Here is a 23,638-nt window from a genome sequence, read left to right as displayed (position 1 = left end):
TCAAAACTCACTTGAATGCTGGTGCATAGGAAGGGGCATATTTTTGAGCTCCTACCTGCACTTGGCACATTTTCCTTGCCCCAGTATCCTCCCCAAGACCAGCTGTTGGACCTCTGTGGTGCCTAATTTTTTTTTTATTATTTATTATTAATTTTATATACCGCCTTCCCCCTGAGGGCTCAGGGCAGTTCACAACAAGGTTAAAACATACATTAAAACATAATTTAAATATTAATTACATAAAAACAGAAGCGTGGATGGCGTCTGGCTACCCCCCTCCCCCCCCTGTGCCCACGGGAGGTCAGATGACACTGTAGATGTATTTTTAACCAGGCTGGCCAAACGCCTGGTGGAACAGGTCCGTCTTGCAGGCCCTGTGGAAACTCTGTAAGTCCCGCAGGGCCCTGATCTCCCTAGGGAGCCTGTTCCACCAGGTAGGGGCCAGGGCTGAAAAGGCCCTGCCCCTCGTCGAGGCCAGCCTGATCATTTTGTTGTAATCTACTGTGTGTGTGTGTAAAACGCCGTCAATTCACAGCCAACTTATAATGACCCCAGCAAGGGGCTTTCAAGGCAGGCAAGATGCAGAGGTGGTTTACCATTGCCGCCTTCTGCACAGCCTTCCTTGGTGTTCTCCCATCCAACTACTGACCCTGCTTAGTCTCCAAGATCCGATGAGATGAGGATATACAACGGTACCTTCCCTCCACCACAATCTATTGCTTTTCCGAAGTCCCAGTTTATATATTTTTTAAACCTTCACCTTTTTTGTTGCGAACATATAAAGAGAAAAGTGCAAGGGGAAAAAACCAGACCTGCCATTTTAGCTTCAAGCCAAAACAAAACACTCACGGGAAAGCAACCCAGAAGCAACCCAGATTTTAGAGTTACCTGGCTAAGGAGCAGCAGTGGCATAATGGTTAAGAGCAGGTGTACTCTAATCTGGAGGAACCAGGTTTGATTCCCAGCTCTGCCGCCTGAGCTGTGGAGGCTTATCTGGGGAATTCAGATTAGCCTGTGCACTCCCACACACGCCAGCTGGGTGACCTTGGGCTAGTCACAGGTTTTCGGAGCTCTCTCAGCCCCACCCACCTCACAGGGTGTTTGTTGTGAGGGGGGAAGGGCAGGAAGATTGTAAGCCCCTTTGAGTCTCCTTACAGGAGAGAAAGGGGGGATATAAATCCAAAACTCTTCTAAATCAAATCTTGGGCCGTTTCCGCACGGGCAGAATATGGCTGCCTGGGGATGGCAAAAACGTCGTCCCCAGGCCGCCATTCGCACAGGGGGTGCAGCTGCTTCGCAGCCGCGCCGCCCTCGCGCCGCCCACCCGCCGCCGTGCCAGCGTTTCCAGAGTGCGCTGGGAAGCGCACTTTTCTGGCAACGCCGGCTGGAAGCCGCTGCCATGCAAATGGCAGCAGCTTTCCGGCGCTTCCCCCCCACTCCCTCCCTTCCCTTACCTGCTCTCCAGCCCTCTGGCGAATTGCCAGGGCCTGGGGACACGCCCCCCTGCTCTGCGACACGGAAGCAGGTGCGCAGGGCAGGGGAGGCGTGTCCCCAGACCCTGGTGACGCGCCAGAGGGCCGGAGAGCAGGTAAGTCGACTGGGCGACAGCGCCCAGTGGCACCGTCTCCCCGGTTCTTTCTGGGACTGTCCGTGCGGACGGTCCCAGCGTTGTCGGGTTGGCGTCAGAAACGCCAACCCAAGCCCTTCCGCCTCCGTGCGGAAAGGGCCTTGCATTTAGAAGGCAAGTGTAAATCTTTTTATTTCAATGACCATTTCTAGTCTGAGAGATAAGTATCTTAATTAATCTTGCCGTTGTTATTCTCTTACTCAGCTATGGCCTATGTCTTTGAAAAAAGAAGTGCATTGCAGGGGGGGGGGGGCAGAGACTGTGAGAACCAGCATGGCATGATACTATGACATGACTTCCCATTGCATATCTGGAAGTGATGTAACGACATTGGGCAATGCTCTGTGAATTCTACCATATCTATGGTAAAAACCATAGATATTTGGGGGGAATCCTAGAGTATTGTACAACTGGAAGTGGCATTACGACATCATGCACCACTTCCCTTTTTTGTTGTTGTTCCTGCTGCTCTGCCAAACACAAGAATCTGGCATCCCTATAAACCTGGGTCTGGCAAACGCAATGCAATCTCAAAGAGAGGTGTTTGTCATGCATGCTGTGCAGTTTTTGTATGATTTGTTCAAGTATATGCCATTAATTGATTGTGAGTTCACAGTTAAGAACATAGAAATACCCCATGGGGATGTAAATTTAACCCACCCACCCCACCGCCGCCTTCCTCTTCCCCTTGCATACATCTTGGAAATTAACAATTCCCAGTTTTGCAGGAAGCCACACTTTATTACTCTGGTGTATTCTCTTTCCTGCAAATCAGGAATCAAGCAAATAAAGCATAGTTTGTAATTCGGATGCAATAACAAGATACTGTTTCCCTGTGGAAGAAGAAATTATTACATTTTGAGTTGCATGCTAGAAGAGGAGGGATCATGCAGGTTTGAGCATCCATCATCAGACTTCCATGGCTACAAAATCTTAGCTTGCTATTATGTGGAAACTTTACCATTATATCCTATCCCAATTTGCTCTCTGTCCTGAAATTTGTGTGCTGAAAAGGAGATACGTACTGTACTGTAAACAGTGAACACCCAGCCATATTTTTATATATCTTTCCATCCCAGGTATTGTCTGATTCCTTTTTCACTGCTGTCATTTTTTAAAAATCTAACTGTGCACCTTAAGTCTGCTTCGATTTGAGGCACTTGACACGCCCACAAACACACCTGAGCACCTATTTCTTCCCCAGTAGTGACAAATCTGCACAGGATCGTCTGTCTGTCTGTCTGTCTGTCTGTCTGTCTGTCTGTCTGTCTGTCATATTTATATACCACCCTCCCCCGAAGGGCTCAGGGCGGTGAACATGAATATACGAATATAACACAAAATAAAATCAATAAATCTCAAATAATTAAATAAATCATAATAAAATGGCTCTATAGTCTTTGAATCATTAAAACCCCATTAAAAGCAAGCGTATTAGTATCAAATACAATAAATAATACAACAAGAGGCGACCTACTAACTAATCCCCTAAAAGAGGGGAGGGACGGCAGGATCCACAGATGTTAATGGGGGGGGCATCAGCGGCCAGCCTCCCCAAAGGCCTGGCGGAACAGCTCAGTCTTGCAGGCCCTGCGGAACTCGTTGAGATCCCGCAGGGCCCGCACAGCTGGAGGGAGAGCGTTCCACCAGGCGAGGGCCAGAGCTGTAAAGGCTCTGGCCCGGTAGAGGCTAGCCGCATCATGGAGGGGCCAGGAATCACCAGTAAGTTGGCCTCTGCAGAGCACAGAGTCCAGTTCGGGACATTAAGGGTTGCATGTCTTTAAGAAAAATACTAATGTGGTTTTAAGCAAAAGCATTACTATAATCTCTAAAGTGCAGAACAGAAGCCTTGATAAAAGCCTTGCGCTCTCCCTGCAGTTGCATGCTCTGCGGGGACACGAAAAGAAGAAATGAGCTGTTTAAAAACACAAAAGGGAGGAAAGGGAGGAGCCAAGGCATAGCCATAAGCATGAGGCCTGCTCAGGTGTTCCGAACACGACTGTCGCTTCGAAACAGGATACGAGCAACCATGCTCATTGACCTACATTAAATACACGCTGCCTTGGGGGCGTTTGCCAGAACGAGATTATTGTGCAGCTAAAAGTAAAAGGAAGTTCAGTCTGAGCATTAAAGTAAAACCCCGTGCAGTGATTTGATCAGCGGCAACTGACCATCTGGAAGGAAGGACATTTTAAAGACAATTTAAAAAACAACCACTAGCCCTTTTTGAATTGGAGAAAAGATATTACCTGTGACAAAGTGACAAAATGGTCTTGGATAATCCTGTTGAGCAACACACGGGGAATCTGGGGGATTATCCGTCCCATCTGACACATTGACGGTCCGAGGCGAAGAGAAAGAGGAAAGGTGCTGGTTTTCTTATCTCGTGGTGGGCGTTTGTTGCAGTTGCTGTTCATTCAAAGGAATTAGCCATTTTCTCCAGGGGAACCTGGAGAAACTCTGGTGTCTGGAAATATTATAATTCTGGGAGATCCCTGGGCCCCACCTGGAGGTTGGCAAGCCCAGTTATCATACACCTGTGCCATCCATTGGTCACTTCCACTTGCTGTTGTTGAGCAAAAAGCTAGATTATATAGACCAGCGATGGCGAACCTTTTTGAGACCGAGTGCCCAAATTGCAACCCGAAACCCACTTATTTATGGCAAAGTGCCAACACAGCAATTTAACCTGAATACTGAGGTTTTAGTTTAGAAAAAACGGTTGGCTTCGAGGTGTGCGTTGCTCGGGAGTAAGCTTGGTGGTAGTTGGTGGCTTTGCTTTGAAGCAACCGTGCAACTCTTCCAACAGATGAATCACGACCCTAGGAGGGTTCACTCAAAAGCAAGCCCCATTGCCAGCAACCGAGCTTATTCCCAGGTAAAGAATCGTGCTTTAATTCTTCGCATGAAAATCGGTGGGGTTTAACAGCACTTAACAGGGTTGCCTACACTGCTTCCCCAAAACCAGGTCTTAAGTTTAATGCTAATAATCGAGCCCAGCAGCCCAGGCCAGCCTAGATGTGAGGGAGGGGGCTCTGTTTGCACGTGCCCACAGAGAAGGCTCTGAGTGCCACCTCTGGCACCCGTGCCAGAGGTTCGCCACCACTGGTATAGACTGTCAAAGGTTACAGAAATAAAGCTGTCTTATTTGCCAGTGAGAGAAAGGGGGCTCGTGCCCAGCAGGCGTTTCTCTGTGGAACTCTGCCAAAAGCAAGTCTTTTATACACTTTTAAGAAACAAGAATCAGGCTAACATCATCAATCACCTTTATTAGGCATACAAAGTAAAGAATAGATAAAATAATGCAGTAATATAAGCGGGTTCCTTTCTGTTTTCCTTGATTCCGTACAGTAATCACTCGCAGGAGAAATTTGGCCATCTTTTCCTGTGTCTCCTGTTGCTTGCTGTTGAGAAGTAAGTTCATTTGCAAGTCAGTGGGACAAGTTAGTGCTTTATGGTATACGGATTGTGGTAATAAGTATCTGATGTTTCAATACTTAGGACAGAAGAAAATCGTGTGGTTTAAGGTATCTACTTGGTTCAGACCATGGGGACAAAATCTTTCATTGGATGGGATAGAGAGTAGTCGCCCCTCCTCTATTGCCGATGGAAACACGTTGCATCTGGTGCGGGTTAGGGACCATCTCTGTGTTGGCTCCAGTAATAGGTCAATGTAGCGCACCAGCTGCCCATGTTTGGGAACTATACCGTGATACAGAGGGGAGCATGATCTAAGAATCAGGCTATTCCGAAACACGTTACATGTTGCCGTACCCTAAATTCATTAGTTCATACACATTCTAGTTGTACTGGACATGTCTGAGTCTTCTTGCAAGTTCTGCAGTCTTTTGCTTCACATGTCTGCAGACGTGACTGTCCTGCTTAACACTTATGGGCGTATTCCAGACGGGGGAAAACCGGGATCATACATACCGGGCTATTTGTATCTCGGTTTCTCCCTCCGCATGGCTGCCCATCAGCGCGTTCAGGCCGGGAGGAAGAACTCCAGGTGATTATGCACCCCTCCCCTCCGGTTTAGTTTCATTTTCCACACCAACACTGCGCGTATGCGCAAACTGTCCCATTCTGATTGGCTGCAGGCAGCGAGGCAGGAAAAATAAACCGGTCCGTCTCCAGCGGTGTTTGCATGGGAGTGGCACAGGTTTTTTTTAAAAGAACCACCAATGTATCGTTTTTGAGAAACCCCAGGATAAGGGAAATCTTGTGAGGCAAGCCCGAGTTAGGCCTGGAAGCCATGCAGAAGTCATGGCCGAACCAGGATGTTTCATTTCCTTATCCCAGGATATGTGGTCTGTGCGGAAAATGCCATGGATTCCTTAGCAAGCTAAAGTTACAGAAGCTAAAGCCTTAATTTGTCCATTAAGTATGATCCACACTGTGAGAGGAATGGAGCAGAGATGGAAGGAGACATGAACACTAGGTCTCACCAGTGGTGGGATCCAAAAATTTTAGTAACAGGTTCCCATGGTGGTGGGATTCAAACTGTGGCGTAGCACCAATGGGGCTGGGCGGGGCACGATGGGGGCTTGGGTGGGCATTCCGGGGGCGGGGCATGCCTGGGCGGGGCTGTGGCAAGGATGTTGCGCCGGTCCTTGGGCGGGAAACGAATGCATGCAGGCGCAGGCTGCCACACACGCCGGTGCACCTCCTGCTAGACTGCTTCAAGTTCTGCGCGCTACTGCTGAGAGGAGGGGCCTAACTAAGGCAAAAATCACGTGGCAAAATCACCAATTAGTAACCCCCTCTCGGCACACACAAATAATTAGTAACCTACTCTCGGGAACCTGTGAGAACCTGCTGGATCCCACCTCTGGGTCTCACCCTTCCACCTCTCTTCCTGTGGACAATCCCTGAGGGGAACGGAATAAGTTCAAGGGTGTTCCACGAATTATTACTAATACTAGGTGTTATGTGAAAGAGAGGGCATCCACAAACAGTTTGAGCATAGCATAGGCTTTATGGCATTGCCAAGTGTAGGCCCAGAGAGGTGGGAATTGGTTCCCCAAGAACGTTTTCCCTACAAACATAATTCCTACTAACTTAAGTTGCAGTTATCATGATACACTTGAACAGGGACCCCCAACCTTCCTGAAAATGTAGACACATTTGGGATTCTGCTAGGGCATGGTGAACACATGGTGACTTTCCCAAAATGGCAGCTGCAAGAAGGTGGAGCCGGTCACAAAATGATCACCACAGTTTAACTTCAGTAACACAGTGCAGGTCCTTGTGCTGTGGTGGTAGCTGCTACCAATGCAACATTTTTTAAAAAAATCTGCATAGCCAATCAAATCTGCAAGAGTTAATCAAATCTCCAAGAGTTAATCAGAAGCCTTACTGACCCAGCCGACTCCCTAAAAACACTTGGTGGGTGCACCACCCATGAGCACCACCTTGGGGATCCCTGCACTAGGAAGTACTAGAAGCATTTGTTTCTTTATGGAAACAATGGAAGAGTCCGGTTCAGTACCGCTTTAACCTTTAAAGTTGACACACACACCCCGCGCATTAGTGAGGCAACCCCACGTTGGAAGTGTTGGAATTTTCAGCCTTGTTTGCATGCAGCAGTAGCACAAGCAGCAGGGAATTCTGGGAAGCTGCACCAACATTCTAAAGGTGACAGTTAAAAACTGTTGGTGTTTCTATCGTTCCCTGACTGACTGAGAGAAAAGAGGTTTCTCTGTGTACTGCTAACCAATGCTATGTAAAAGTGACTTTGACTTTCACGTTGGACGTTCACCCCATTATTTGTCATTTGGATCTGAGAGTAGGGAGAACAGCCATTTTGTGTAACAAGCTGTAACAGGATTTTTTGCACCTTTCCTCTCAAGCAGTGTTTCGGAGAAGTTGCCAGTTGTAATCAGGGCGTCTAAAGAGCTTACGCAGCGATAAGAACCTAGATATAGCAGTCTTCCACTGGAGTCAAACAGATAAGTCAATTAAAATCACACTGCCCCTTTTGGTATGAAAGTAGACACATGGGCTGCCTTGGTGTGAGAGTAGAATTCCCTGCCTTCATGCTCATCTGCATAGGCTGGTCTATGAAATCTTTTATTAAGACATGCTAAGTTCATCATCATCAAAGAATTTTATTGTTTAGTCATAGACTTTTACAATATGGCGTATAAAATACAAGATGAATTAAAAATAGAATACAATATGAGTTACAGAATAATATAAAATCATCAATCACAGGGCTCCCACTTTAAAAAAAATTCCCAATAGTTTGAAGAAGAAGAGAGAAGAGTTTGGATGTATACCCCACCTTTCTCTCCTGTAAGGAGACTCAAGGTGGTTTACAAGCTCCTTTCCCCTCCTCTCGCCACAACAGACACCGTGTGAGGTAGGTGGGGCTGAGAGAGAACTGTGACTAACCCAAGGTCACTCAGCAGGAATGTAGGAGTGCAGAAACACATCTGGTTCACCAGATAAGCCTCCGCCATTCAGGTGGAGGAGTGGAGAATCAAACCCAGTTCTCCAGATTAGAATCCACCTGCTCTTAACCACTACACCACGCTGGCTAGTTGAGTAGACAACGTTAAAACCCTATTAAGCATACAGAATCGTACTAAACAGAAAATTATCTATTACCTGCTGGGTTTTGATCTTGATGGCTATCAGTGTGAACAGAGGCATCCTATAGCAGTGATGGCAAACCTTTTAGAGACAGAGTGCCCAAACTGTGATCCAAAACCCACTTATTTATCACAAAGTGCCAACTCTTGGCCAGGGGGGCGGGCGGGGGGTGGGGAAGGGAATTTAAGCCAAGCTTTGCTTGTGATCTTCAGAATCCTCAATTACTGTTCCTGGTCTTTAGTATTCCCAATAAAGACTGGTATAGTTAATGTCTACAGGTTCTTTACTTTGGACTAAAGTTTGACAGCCTCATACAAATCCAGTTGCAAAAGGAGTTTTCAGACATTACTGATTGCAAGGGAGAGAAAACAACACAGGCAGATAACTCGTTGCTGGCAGGGGCTGATGGGAATTGTAGTCCATGAACATCTGGAGAACCACAGGTTGCAGACCCCTGAACTACTACATGCTTACCCTACAAATGCTCCTAATGAATCTCAGATTCAATCTCTAATAACCAATGGCATGTAAATATGATTAATATCGTCTCTATTAACATATACGCTTTTACATTATGTAGAGCGTGAGATACATACCCGTACACGGACATGTAGTTGGAGAGGGGATTGTGATACTAAATCAGAGGCAAATGCCAATGTCCACTTGCTATCACAAAAAGTAACATTAATATTGTTAATTGTCTTTAGTAAAACACAGGTGGCCAGTGGGCAGGTGGCTGGTAGGCGGCAGGTGCTGGGTGAGTGGGCAGGCAGCAGACGGGCAGGCGCCCCCACGTGACCCTTGTAAGTGGCACCTGGGACATAAGCCTCCTCTTTCCCCCACTTGGTACGCCACTATGCCAGGAAGCAAGCAGAAATGTGGAAGGAAGGCTGGCCTTTAAATAGGGTTGCTAGCTCCAGGTTGAGAATGACTGTACTTGGAGATTTGGGGGTTAGAGCCTGAGGAGCAGAGGTGGGATCCAGCAGGTTCTCACCAGTTCCTGAGAGTGGGTTACTAATTATTTGTGTGTGTGTGCCAAGCGGGGGTTACTAATTGGATCTGCTTTTCCGTTAGAAATTCAATTAGGTCCAAAAATCATAAAGTCCTGTTGTTTCCTATGTGGCTGGTTAGCGAAGGTAGAAAACGGGATAATTCTCCCTGTGGGGCTGTTTTAAAAACATGTTTTAGAAATATGGTAAAGTTCCTTGTTTAAGGAAAGTATCCTTCTTTTGATTTCTAGAAACAAAATTAAGTATTTGAAAGTATTAAGTATTTGACAGGCAGTCAATTAGAGGAGAAGTAGTTGTTTCTGTTGGCAGTAGACGATAGGACTTGCTGTAATGAGTTTAAATTATGGACAGAAAGATACCAGCTGGAAATTAGAAACTTTTTTTTTACAGTAAGAGTTTTTTACAGTAACAGAGAAATTATTAATGCCCCGCCCCCGGAATGCCCGGCCACGCCCCCATCGTGCCCCCCCAGTCCCATTGGCGCTACGCCACTGTTTGAATCCCACCACCATGGGAACCTAAAATTTTTGGATCCCACCACTGCTGAGGAGGGTGGAATTTGGGAGAGGACGCACCTTGGCAGGGTACAATGCAAAAGCAACCATGCTTGTTCAACACAGGAACTGATATCTGTCGCCTGGAGATCGGCTGTAATAACAGAGATCTCCAGCCACGACCTGGAAGCTGGCAACCCAACCTTTAAATCACAATAGCCTCCACACCCTAGGGCAGCAACCTGTGGCTCTCCAGATGTTCATGGACTACAATTCCCATCAGCCCCTGCCAGCATGGCCAATTTTATCCATCGATCAAACAGCTGCCTTGATTCAAGACCACAGCATCCAGCCTTCAAAGCAGAATGGCTTTCTGTAGTCTGGAGATATAAAAGTTGGAGATCTCCGTGCCCCGCCTGGTGGTCAGCAGACCTAGGCCAGAAGAAGGGAAGTGTTTGGGAGAAGGAAAAAATAACAGAAGGGTTTAGCGCTCCGTGCTCCATTGAAATGCTGAAGCTGCATTTTAAATTGCCTGCATGGGATTCAGAACCGGATGGAGTGGCCTACTAACTTATAGGGCAATTTCTTGGTGGGCCAGGAAGGACACTGGTGCGAATCCAGAAGGGCTAAGTCCCAGCAACTCTGCCAGTGCCTCAGGGGCCATCCAACTCAAACCCTTCGGTGGCAACTAATCAGAATTAGCTGAACAATTCCTAGTGTTGCCAACTTCCAGGTGGGGCCTGGAGTTCTCCCAGAATTCCAAGGGATCTCCTGAACTCGGTCTCTCTGGAAGAAATGTTCGTTTGGAAGAGCAGATTGTGTGGTATACCATAGTGCCGAGGACAGTGGTGGCAAACCCTTATGGACTACAATTCCCATCAGCCCTTGCCAGCATGGCCAATTAGCCATGTTGGCAGGGGCTGATGGGAATTGTAGTCCATAACATCGGGAGTGCCAAAGGTTCACCACCAAGGGCCTAGGAGAAATGGAAGTCCTACACAGCAACATCACACTTTGGGTATGCCAAGCGCCAGGTGGCTGCTGGAGATCTCCTGGAATTACATGTGATCTCCAGATGACAGAGATGAGTTCTCCCGGAGAAAATGGCTGCCTTGGAAGGCAGACTTGATGAAGCTCCTCCCTTCATAGCACCCTCTCCACAATCCACCTCCACAATCTTCTGGAATTTACCAGCCTGGAGCTGGTAACCCCACATCACATCCTTGCTGAGCACTTTGCCCTCCCTAAGCTCCATTCTCCCCAGGCATGGCCCTTCCATCTCCCCGAATTTCCCAAGCCAGAAGTGGCAACCCCACCAGTTTCTCTTCTGCGCTGCCATCAGTTTGTGGGAGGAGGTAACAGGCAGTTCCTGATCAGCCTGGTTTGACCCAGGTTTGGCCCAAGGCCATTCAAACGTCCCAGTCTAATCAGGCCAAGTGAAGTTTTGATTCAGAGAAGTCATGTGTTATCAGAGGTGGAGCGCTCACAGGGACATGGGGGGGGGTCACGTGTCCTTGAACGCACATCAGCTGGTCACGTGTGGGGTGGAGAATCGCCCCCCACGCCCCTTCCCTCGGGCCGCTCTGCCAGCTGCTCTTTCAGCTGGTGGAGTCTCCGCTGGCCAAAGCAGCAGCCTGGCTGGGCCGCCATGGGCACTCCTTGGCCCCGCCCCGTCAGTCTGCTCCTTCAGCTGACGGAGGCTCCACCAGCCAAAGGAGCAGCCTGGCTGGGCCACCAGGTGCTCCTTGGCCCCGCCACACCAGGCTGCTCCTTCAGCCGGTGGAGCCTCTGCTGGCCATAGGAGTAGCCTTGCTCAGCCGCCATCAGGCACACCTGGTGGGGCTGGGTAGAGGGGCAGCCCGTGGCAGGCCCCCACCGGCTAAGGTAAATGGGGCGCAGGGGGGCAGCAGGAGCAGGTGTTGCCCCAGGTGCCATTTCGCTCCTGACGCCTCTGCGTGTTATCAGAGGGCGGGGGGAGAGAGAGAGAGATCAGACTTTAAAAGGGGTCAGGTTTTCTGTACACTCTCAGGCTTTTAATGAAAGGGCTGATCTTTTAACACTATTTTAGTCAAGAAACTGGTATGTTAAGTTGTCCATAGACTGCTTTTTATTATCGATGTGTATGCTAGGCTGGGGCTTTTTAAATGATGGATTTTAATATGGCGGGGGGGGGGCGGGGGTTGCCCAGGGCATGTGCCCAGGTTTTATGATGGCACCAGACCAAGGGGCATTCATTGAAAATGCTGGGGGGAAGAATTAGGACTAATAAAAGGAAACACTTCTTCACGCAACGTGTGATTGGTGTTTGGAATATGCTGCCACAGGAGGTGGTGATGGCCACTCACCTGGATAGCTTTAAAAGGGGCTTGGACAGATTTATGGAGGAGAAGTCGATCTATGGCTACCAATCTTGATCCTCCTTGATCTGAGATTGCAAATGCCTTAACAGACCAGGTGATCGTGAGCAGCAGCCGCAGAAGGCCACTGCTTTTACCTCCTGCCTGTGAGCTCCCAAAGGCACCTGGTGGGCCACTGTGAGTAGCAGAGTGCTGGACTAGATGGACTCTGGTCTGATCCAGCTGGCTTGTTCTTATGTTCTTATGTTCTTATGACCTCCGGGCATGTTCATGGTTAGGCAGACTAAAAATATTCTAAAGAAATATGTATTTCTTTTGGCAGGCAAGTTGGGCAGGCAAGTTGGGCCTTGATCAGAAGAGTCAATTACAGATAAAACATTTTTCAGTTTTTAGAGAAATGTACACAAAAGTTATGGTAGTGTTCGTAGTGAGCTTTCAAAACTTTCTGTTGACAGTTATATATCGTGTAACAAGCTCTCAAAACCTACTCTCAAATCTCCAACATGTTGTAAATTATTATGAATTTAATTGTTGAATTTTCTGTTTTGGGAGGGAAGGTGGCCTGGTATATAGTCTGGTCTCATCAGATCTCAGAAGCTAAGCAGCGTCAGCCCTGCAGAGGAAAACAGTGGCATTTCCACACAGATCTCCAAAAACATCTGCAAAATGTTTTCTGTTCCCCTGTTTATCCACACTTACCCCCCTCGAAACGATTCCTGGCCATCTTTTTGTGATTATTTGGGTTTTTTTTAATTCTCTGAGGATTTGATGCTATGTTATTCCAAAGCTTTGTGCTGCAATTCTCCTAGGTCAGTGATGGCGAACCTTTTCGAGACCGAGTGCCCAAATTGCAACCCACAACCCACTTATTTATCGCAAAGTGCCGACACGGCAATTTAACCTGAATGCTGAGGTTTTAGTTTAGAAAAAACTGTTTGCTCCAAGGCACGCATTATTCGGGAGAAAGCTTGGTGAAGCAACCGTGCAACGCTTTGAATGGGTGAATCACGACCCTAGGAGGGTTTACTCAGAAGCAAGGCCAGCCTAGATGTGTGTGCACGTGGGGGTGATTTTCCACTCCCCCTACATGACGAACTCTGTGCACGCGTGCCCACAGAAAGGGCTCTGAGTGCCACCTCTGGCACGCGTGCCATAGGTTCGCCACCACTGTCCTAGGTTGTATACACAAAGCTTCAAAGATTCGACCCCTCCAATATATATATATATTTTAAATGACTAAAATAAACAGGCGTGCTGACGGAGCAAGCCCGGAGGAGCAAGTCCAGGGACTGCAGAGCTGTGTGGGAGCCATTTTAAAGAGATAGGCACACCAGGTAAAAAAAAACATTTCCACAAAAGAATTGCTATAGAAGAGGATTCATTTAAAACATTTTCAGGCTGAAAATAAAACAGCCCGGAAACCACACAGCACCCAAATGAAAATAAAACGTTTTGTGGAAATAACCATGCGGAACTCCAGGGAAACATTTCAATTCCTGCTTTAAAATATTTTATTTCGGCTGTGTTGAAAGAGCCAGTGGCAAACCACCTCTGCTTCTCACTTGCCTTGAAAGCCTCTTGCAGGGGTCGCCGGAGGTTGGTTGCGACTTGACAGCACTACACACGCATTTCCTGCTTTGCACCCTGCAATGAAAGCCGCCCACGCAACGTATAGTTCCTCAATATTTTTTTAAATCTCCGATAGCTTGTAGCCACATTGGCATTTACTCCCTCAACGGAAAATCTAATAATATTCAGGTGGCAAATTTACTAGTGGATTAAGTAGGTCAGTGCTTTCCTCGTAACTCGCAGGAAAAAAAAACCCACACAGACACACACAGCCAAGCAAAGCAGTTCAGTGGAATTAGCAAAAAAACATTCCAGCTCTCCTTCTGAAGCTAAGCCACACAGAGTGGATGTTAATTCAATTTCTGCCCCCTAATCCCTGCTCTTCCTGGCTTAACAATTCTGTCCATCTAACATATCCACTTCAAATGGCCTGTTTTCTTGCATGCTTGTACCTTGAGGCAGATTCGTTTCTGTTGTTGGAAGTTAATGGCTGCATTAAACACACACACACACACACCCCCCCACACACACACACATACACACTTGTACTTGTTTTGGGCAAGAATCTGTTTTACAGTCAGACTTAACTCAAAGCATTGCTGTAAGGATAGAGCCCCAAGTATGCTGCAAAGGAAGGGCAACATACAAATGTGACAATAGGTAGATCAGTGGTTCTCAACCTTCCGAATGCCACGACCCTTTAATACAGTTCCTCATGTTGTGGTGACCCCCAACCCTAACATTTATCCATTTTACAGATGGAGAACACTGATGCAGAGGCTTAGGCGACCTCTGTGAAAGAGTCGCTCGACCCCCAAAGGGGTCGCGACCCACAGGTTGAGAACCACTGAGGATAGATGGATAGACAGGAAGATGGATGGATGGACAACTGTGCCCTGCAGCAATATCCAACACAGTGGCCATTTTCTGGATGTGCATGTATTTCCCACTTTTCTCCCTACAGTTGGGAATCAAAGCGGATTAAAATACCATCTTCCCCTCTTCCTCCATTTTCTCTCAACAGCCCTGTGCAGTAGGCCAGCCTGAGAGAGGCCAAAGGTCACCCAGTGAACTTCCATGGTAGAAGTGGGGGTTCCAACCTGGGTCAGCCAGCATGCTCGTCTGCCACTTTATCCGCCTCAACACACCTGTCTAGTTAAAATGGCCTGACGGTACTAGGGATTACTGACTCTCTGTGCTATAATGTGCGAGGCTGTGTGCTGATTTCAGACCTTGACCCCAACCACTTAGCATTTCAGCTTCTTTGAACAGTTAATCGAACTGGTTCCTATTGCTCACCCTTCTCTTTGTCTCCCACAGCTCTGCTGTCTGCCATGGCAAATCACCAGCTTCATACCAGTTCCCATCGGGAAACCTTAAACTCCATTTGCCACGGTACCCCAAGTCCCAACTACCACCTTCTTTCGAAGAGCTCCTCGAACCTGGTCGTGGATTCGGGCGAGAAGCGGAGCAGCAAACAGGAGCTGCGGAAAAGTTTCAGCAGTTCCGCCTGCCAAGTCCAGACAAACGAAACGGACGCTGAAAGCGCTCCGAGCTCTGAGTGGTCCTTGACCCACTCGGAAATCGCATCCACCATCAGGACTCTGAGCAGCTTTTCCCCGAGCGACAGCGCCCAGAGCGGCCCCAAGAGCACCAACCACTTCCTGTCTGCTGACAACTCGTCAGAACCTATGGAAAGAATGGACGCTGGAGAGAATGTTCAGAGCGTCGCTGATACGGACATGTCTCCGGCGTGTGACACAAACCCACCAGACGTGAACATGATGGAAGTCTCAGTCCAAAGAAGTCTTTCTGACCTGACATGCCGTTGCAAGCAACAGAGTCCCGCCCCCCACATGGAAACGAGCGCCACATATTCAGCTATGAGTTCCAACAGCGGTTATGGTGTTCCTGCAGGCAACCTGGCTTTCCAAAAACTAAGATACGGATCGCATGCGTACGACAGTGCCCCAGGCTTGCCTAGCAACCCAAATGTGCCTGCTAACATCTTTGATAACGTGTCACATAATCAGATTTTTTCAGATCCTGGTACATACAGCACAGCCGTCCTTGGGTCTCATATGCCCAGAGATAACCCCTCAAACTCAGCAATGTACGCTCAGGGTGGAATTGTGTACAGTAACTTTTCAGCTGGCATGTACCCTCCTGGCTTGGTGGCCATTCAGAACAGCACTGCCCTGCCCTATAATATACGACAGGAACCTGCGATGAATGTAGAAGGCACCAGCCCGGCCTATTGCCATTCCTTGCCCATACCTCCTCTTCAGTTCATTCCAAGGTTAGTCTGTTCCGTCAGCGAATCAGGAAAAGAACAAGTGAGCCCTGGGTATTGTCCATCTCTGCCAGTTACTGGAGTGGCGCCCCTTCCTAAACTGGTGTCATCTGTTAGTGAATCCGGGTTGGATGCAAAGCGAATCTTGGGGTGCCCCAGAGTGCACGGGGACCAGTCTTACTCCCAACAGATTGGGCCCCAACAGGAAAGGAAGACTACTTATGTGGTGTTGAACAGCTGCCAGGATGGTACGGAAGTGGTCCTGAAAACAAAAGACATGTGGACCATGACCTCGATGAACGACATGATCCGGGGCCTGCAGCCTCCGCTCGAATGCAAAGATGCCGGAGTGCAAACCAACTCCACAAAGGAATGCAAGTCGGTGGCCACAAGCCCCTCGGTCGTAGTGGAGGACCCCCCTCACATGTACCCGGAGTGTAATTTGGAACCGGAGGCCGAAGGGGAAAAATCTCCTGTGCGGGAAGTGAGGTGGGATGACGAAGGAATGACCTGGGAAGTTTACGGGGCAGAGGTCGACCCGGAAGAGCTCGGGGTAGCCATTCAAAAACATCTGGAGGTTCAAATTGAGCAGCTGCAGTCGGAAACCGTGACGCTCTCTCGGAAAAGTACCGACGAAGGCGAAAAGAGACTGTCTTTCAGAACGATGATGTATTGCCTGAGAAATCCGAGTTGCTGCGCCCGTTCTAGCGCAGCATTGGAATAAGCTTTCAGACGAGACTGCGGCACCCATTGTAACACACACACACACACACACACACACTTGTAGAGTTGTAAATAAACAGTATCCATCTGGTAAAGCAAAGACAAGAGCTGGAAACTATGACATGCTGGTCGAAAATAAAGTTCAAGAAAATTGAGGATTCAGGGAAGGTTATCTGAACAATATCTCCCCAAGAGCTGATCTGTACTTTGCTTGGGACAACGGGGTAGACTTCTGCCCTGTTTTCCTTGACTGCAGTTTTTGTGGGGGTGGGGGTGGGGGTGGAGGGTGTCATATTTGTTGAATTCTTCACATAGAAAGTTCCCTGCATCTAGCAAACTACACATGAGAAAGCACTGAACTGTTTCTCCCCAAAGGGCTAATTTACTCAATACAGGGACTAGAAGGCTTTTTGGCTGCTGGAGAAGTAAACAGACATTTTTTTTTTCTATTAAAAGAAAAACTGTCGATTAGAGATGTCCGGATTTTAAATATGTTACTCCACTCTTGTATCTATATGCAAACACTACAGTTTCTACATGACTGACTGACTGGAGTTCATCTTGTGCGTCTCTGCGTTGACTTGCTGTAAGAAATGTTTTTTAAAGAGAGAATGTTCATTTCTGTATCCCTTAGTTTTAAACACTGACCCCCCAACTTCCCTTTTATTAAAACTCTGCCCGTGCAGTTTGAAACACAAGCATTGAATTACATTTTAAACTTTTGGGGCTGCTGCCAGTGCCATGTTTAGCAATCTAGGAACGATTCCAATGTTAAATACACCTAGATCAGTGATGGCCAACCTTTTTGAGACCGAGTGCCCAAATTGCAACCCAAAACCCATTTATTTATCGCAAAGTGCCGGCAATTTAACCTGAACACTGATGTTTAACTTTAGAAAAAACAGTTGGCTCTGAGGCGTGCGTTCCTCGGGAGTAAGCTTGGTGGTAGTCAGTGGCTTTGCTTTGAAGCAACCGTGCAACTCTTCCAACGGGTGAAACACAACCCTAGGAGGGGTTACTCAGAAGCAAGCCCCACTGCCAGCAACTGAGCTTACTCCCAGGTAAAGGATCATGCTTTAGCTCTTCGCATGAAAATCAGTGGGGTTTAACAGTGCTTAACAGGGTTACTTACACTGCTTTCCCAAAACTAGGTCTCAGGTTTAATGCTAATAATCGAGCCCAGTGGCCCAGGCCAGCTTAGATGTCTGTGTGTGTGTGTGGGGGGGGGGGACTCTGTTTGTGCATGCCCACAGAGAGGGCTCTGAGTGCCACCTCTGGCACCCGTGCCATAGGTTCGCCACCACTGACCTAGATGGCCCATTCAGTTGCCACACCAGTTTGCTGTAAATCGAAAACTGCCATGCAATAATATGCCGTGACCTGTATTTCTTCTGCGGTTTCTTTAGCCATGAAGAATGATATTCTCCACACCCGAGGGATTTAGTGCGTACAACCCCGGCACAAACATATTTGTAGAGGTACTAACCTGAGCCATGAATGGCTGGTATCCTCTGGTTAATTTGTCTGTCTGCAAATTATTTACTTTTATTTTTCCTTGTGTTCGGTGTAATCGTCCCTTTTGAACACCACTGCTAGACAAAAGACTGTCAGGACCAGATAAGGAAGAACGTTAGAATAAAGTGAGGTCAAAAAGTTGCTAATTGGGTTGGGGGATCAAAGAGACGCTCCTGCATTTTGCGTTGCGCAGGCTTGAAGTTACTAATTGAGTTGCAGGCATGGTAACATATACAGCGTGCGTCTGGGGATTTTCCTGTTGGAAAGGGATTAAAAGCATAAGGGATTTTGAAAGAGGATTGTTGGAAGGAAAACCCAAACATATTAACTGTGTGTTCGAAATAGCATAAGCTGGCTTTTTAACTTCAAAAGCTCACATCAGGGAAAAAAAAAACCAGGCTTATCGGTGACTCTTTCAAACTGAAGGCTGGCCATTTGGAAATCATGTTTGATTTCTGACTCGGGACAGTTGCCAGGTAATTTGAGTTCACGTTGGTGAGTGGAATATATTTTGCAATCTGGAGGGCTTCCTTGGGGTGAGGGAGCTCGGATGAATGGGCTCACCTTTTCTCCCAGATGGATAACCTCCAGGTATAGTCACCAGGTTGCTATTTTGCTTCCAGGACCTTGATGGGATGCAGTTACTCTTGATTTAATTGCTCCCTGATTTGTTCTGGGTATTCCATATCAGATGTACGTGCCACTATGGCTATGCATGGTGTAGTGGTTAAGAGCAGGGGGTTTCTAATCTGGAGAACTGAGTTTGATTCCCCCACTCCTGCACCTCGAGACTTATCTGGTGAACCAGATGTGTTTCTGCACTCCTACATTCCTGCTGGGTGACCTTGCGCTAGTCACAGTTCTTCAGAGCTCTCTCAGCCCCACCTACCTCACAAGGTGTCTATTGTGGGGAAAGGAAGGGAAAGGAGTTTGTAAGCCACCTTGAGTCTCCTTACAGGCGAGAAAGGTGGGGTATAAATCCAAACTCTTCTTCTGCTAAGGAGGAAGGATACAGTGTTTCTCGCAGCTTTTTTGCTCACGATTTAGAGGGATTTTACTAATTGGGACAGCTCTCCCTGTTTCCCCATCCCCTCATGTGAGAGAATCATGTGACCCAACACCTACTTTGAGAACCACTGATTTAGTTAATAGAATATCCAGAGAACAGTAACATATTCAAAACTTTTCAGATAAATACATCAGGCATGGTTATTTTTGCCCTGGCGTGGTTTTCTGTGACCTGATGACATCATCAAACAGGTACCATTCATGTTCTCTCCCAGCTCACCCTTTTCAACATAAAGAACCTTTTCAATATAAAGTCTATAAAATGATGCATGGGGTAGAAAAGGTTGACAGAGAGAAATTTTTCCCTCTTTCTCACAATACTAGAACCAGGGGGCATTCATTGAAAATGCTGGGGGGAAGAATTAGGACTAATAAAAGGAAACACTTCTTCTCGCAACGTGTGATTGGTGTTTGGAATATGCTGCCACGGGAGGTGGTGATGGCCACTAACCTGGATAGCTTTAAAAGGGGCTTGGACAGATTGATGGAGGAGAAGTCGATCTCTGGCTACCAATCTTGATCCTCCTTGATCTCAGATTGCAAATGCCATAGCAGACCAGGTGCTCAGGAGCAGCCGCAGCAGAAGGCCATTGCTTTCACATCCTGCACGTGAGCTCCCAAAGGCACCTGGTGGGCCACTATGAGTAGCAGAGAGCTGGACTAGATGGACTCTGGTCTGATTCAGCTGGCTTGTTCTTATGTTCTTATGTTCTTAACCAAGGAGGTATGTGGATGAATCCCCCACCTCTGCCTGGACCAGGGGTAGGGAACCTGTGGCTCTCCAGATGTTCAGGAACTACAATTCCCATCAGCCCCTACCAGCATGGCCAATTGGCCATGCTGGTAGGGGCTGATGGGAATTGTAGTTCCTGAACATCTGGACAGCCGCAGGTTCCCTACCCCTGGCCTGGACCTTCCTTATGCTGAGTGCTTTGCTGGCCCTAGTGCCTGCTGCCACCCCCACCTTCCAATTCTCTGTCCACGTCGGAGAATTGTATTTAAGTGCCGCTTGTGTCAAAACCATTATCGCCTGCACTGGTAAACATCAATCTTTGTGACTTCCCTTTTGGCAGAGTTGCACCTGCCATTTTGTTTCCCGTGGGAAGTCTTGCTAATAGCCATCCAGGGTGACATAAATGATCTCTTTGCAAAGACTGAGGTTTCCCTGCGTGGGCAATAATGGTTTTGACACAAGCAGCCTTTGATGTACGATTTTCTGACGCAAATAGAGGATCGGCACTATTTGCAGCAGGGGCAACAGGCTGCTGCGCTTCCCACCGAAGGACTAAGAACAGCACTCAGTTCTTCATGCTGAACGGGCCACAGTTAAGATGCAGCCTCAGCTAATAGCTTTGGTAGCTGGTATGGCTCAAGGAATCCCATCCATCCCCTCCTAGGATCACTCGTGGGCCACTTTTCTTGTGGGGCAGGATGGCCCCAATTACCTTGAACCACCTTTCAGTTCTCCTCTAGTGAGGGTGGATTTTGGCAAACCTCTGAGCTGATTGCCTAGTGTGGACATTAGCTCTTTATGGGCGATTCCGCACAAGAGTAAAATAGGTTCAACCCAGTTCCCTGAGAAGGGTACTAACCTAGGTCGAAGCCATTGTTGTTCCCCACTGCAACCAGCTTGATCCCAGCTCGGAGGGAGGAATCATCCTGTGCCTCTTCGCTGCTCAGTTCCGATTGGCTACTGTTCTGCGGCCATGTTCCATCTATCCCCACACACGTTATTTAAAAAACTGCCACAGGAATGGAGGGACAAAGGTGGCATTTTTTGATTGGCCAGCTGTACGCATGCCTGAAACACTCAGCTGTGATTGGCTGAATGGGGGACTCCTGGCACCAGAGATTCTGCACTTTACTGGAATCGAGCTGAGTTCGAGCGTGGTTCCCTGAAAAAGTAGTAGTTCCCAACTGGAGTCGGAAATTTGACTGTTACACGGGGCGAAGCTGGCACAAAACCACGTCGATCCCAGTGGTTGTGCGGAGCACTTAGGTCGAACGCAGCTCGAACTTAGGTCAATAACGCAAGTGCAGAATTGACCTATGAGAGTCAAGCCCTGCGCAGGGCCTTCCTGAATGGCCCCCATCCACTATCCCGGAAGGGGAAACTTTCTTGTTCACTTGTTTTGCCTTTGGGGCAGCAGACTCTCGATCTAGGCCAGGCGTCTGCAACCTGCGGCTCTCCAGATGTTCAAGGACTACAATTCCCATCAGCCCCTGCCACCATGGCCAATTGGCTATAGTGGCAGGGGCTGACTCAATTGTCTCCATGAACACTCCTGGAGTCATGAACTTGGATCTAAGCTCTCTTGCCAGCTTTGCCATGGCTGCTGTCATTAATACAGTCTAATGGATAAAACGGCAGGGCACGGGGCTCTCGCTCCCTCTCGCTCCCTTTATCCTACCTTGTAAGTTTGTTGTGAGGACAAAGTAGGATATTTTATGTCACTCTGGTCCCTTTAGATGGAACGGACTAAGACCTATTGATGATCAGAATGCTTAGGTAGATGTCTGGGTGGAGACCTACATGAGGGTCAGTGGTAGAGTATCTGCTTGGAATGCAAAAGGTCCCAGGTTCGATCCCTGGCATCTCCAGTTTAAGAGGACCAGGCAGTGGGTGATGTGAAAGACCTTAGGTGGAGATCTTGGAGAGCTGCTGCCCGTCAGAGCGGACAATACTGACTTTGATGGATCGAGCGTCTGACTCAGTGTTAAGGCTGCTTCATGCGAGAGAAGGAGAAAAGCCGAATACTGCAAAGATTTTTTTTGGGGGGGGGGGGGATCTGAGCTTCAAGATGTCTCTCATGCACCCCCCTTCCCAGAACAGAGGTGTAGCTGGGCCAGAGTGCGTCCGGTGCGCACTCTGGCTTTTTCGCCCCCCCACGGCGCCCCCTTTCCGTGGCGCCCTCCCCCACCCGACATTTACTTTAGCAAACTGAGCAGGCTGGAGAACAGGCCTGCCTGTTCTGGTGGGAACTACATTTCCCAGGGTCTCCTGGGAAATGTAGTTCCCACCAGGTCCTTTGCAGCCTGGAAGGGAACAGGCAGGCCTGTACTCCAGCCTGCTCAGTTTGCTAAAGTGAGTGTGGGGGGGCTCTGTGGGGGGGCAGTGGGGGGAAGGAGGAGGGGTTGGGGGAATTTTCTGCCCCCCCACATAACCCAAAGCTGTGCACCCGGTGCGTGACGCACCCCCTATCCCCTGGTAGCTCCACCACTGCCCATGGATGACTCCGTAGATGAGCACTCAGCCCCATGGAATCAGGAAAGGATGTCAGATTTTGCCCCACTACAATATTGTAACCCGGAGCAGCATCCCCCCCCCCCCCGTAATAACTAAAGAGAGTGTCAGCTCTTCCCAGCTGTGTTCTAAATAGCAGCCCATTTGTGGTGCCCTGGGGACTTCAGTGGGAACCTTGGAGAACTGAGGAAGTCCCTGCTCTTGTATAAGCCTGGGTCACGCGGAAATATTGGGAAGTGGCATTTACGCATCCGGGCAGAAGGAGATATGCGCTGCCTCTGGCATTCCTCGGAATCCCCTCCCACCCACCACCATCTGTCACACTAATAGCATCAATGCCAAATCTAACTTCTGCCAAGTGCAGCTTGTGTGCCTGGGGGGAGGGGACTGCAGGTGGGCGCACTGACCACCATTGGGAGGGGGGAATCCAAGAACAAGAGCATCACAGTGTTGGCAGAGCACACAGTGGGATTGTTTTTGGTGCTTAGGCGGGAAAGTTCACACGGAGCCTTCCATCTCAGCAGACTAACACAAGTCCTTTATCTTAAGGAACTCCATTCAGGACAGGGTAGAGATGGTGTTCTCGACCGACTACCTAACTAGAACAGCTATACAGGAAAGCCCATCTTGCTCTTGTGGTAAGATGGAAAGTCAAGGGAAAGCAGAGGAAGAAAAGGTATCAGCTGGAAGGAAGCAGCAATCGAGACAACCAGAGGGGACCATGCCAGAGCAGTGAAAATGAAGAACACACCAGCCCCTGATCGATCCATCGATCCATCGATCCTCTCTCTCTCTCTTTCTCTCTCTCTCTTTCTCTCTCTCTCTCTCTCTCTCTGGCTCTAAGGTCCCCACCTTCTGAAGTCTTGGCGTTTACTGACATTAAGAGAGACTAAATAACCCTTCACTTCCAACAGATAATTATTAGTGGTGGTGAAAAGCAGCATCAAGTTGCTGCCAACTTATGGCCACCCTGTCAGGTTTTCAAGGCAAGAGACTAACAGCGGTGTTGTTGCCATTGCCTGCCTCTGTGTAGCAACCCTGGACTTCCTTGGAGGTCTCCCATCCAGGTTCTAACCATAGCTGATCCTGCTCAGGTTCTAAGATCGGAAGTCAGGGCAATACTTTTTATTTGGAAGAACTA

The 23,638-nt window shown here is 48.2% G+C and overlaps 1 protein-coding gene across 2 annotated transcripts in view; it reads left to right on the top strand.

Moving 5' to 3' along the window:
- Positions 1-17,368, top strand: part of GPRIN2 (G protein regulated inducer of neurite outgrowth 2) — a 38,529-nt gene extending 21,161 nt beyond the window's left edge. For both annotated transcript variants that reach the window (XM_048504847.1, XM_048504849.1), the window contains exon 2: positions 14,975-17,368. In XM_048504847.1, the coding sequence (XP_048360804.1) occupies positions 14,989-16,671 (1,683 nt within the window). In that variant the 5' untranslated portion in view covers positions 14,975-14,988 and the 3' untranslated portion in view covers positions 16,672-17,368. The remainder of the gene's footprint in view (positions 1-14,974) is intronic.
- Positions 17,369-23,638: the final 6,270 nt, after the last annotated feature.

Source organism: Sphaerodactylus townsendi, linkage group LG08, assembly GCF_021028975.2.
Source record: "Sphaerodactylus townsendi isolate TG3544 linkage group LG08, MPM_Stown_v2.3, whole genome shotgun sequence".
Taxonomy (NCBI): domain Eukaryota; kingdom Metazoa; phylum Chordata; class Lepidosauria; order Squamata; family Sphaerodactylidae; genus Sphaerodactylus; species Sphaerodactylus townsendi.
Note: the sequence above shows the minus strand (reverse complement) of the source record. Positions and strands in the feature narration are given on the sequence as shown.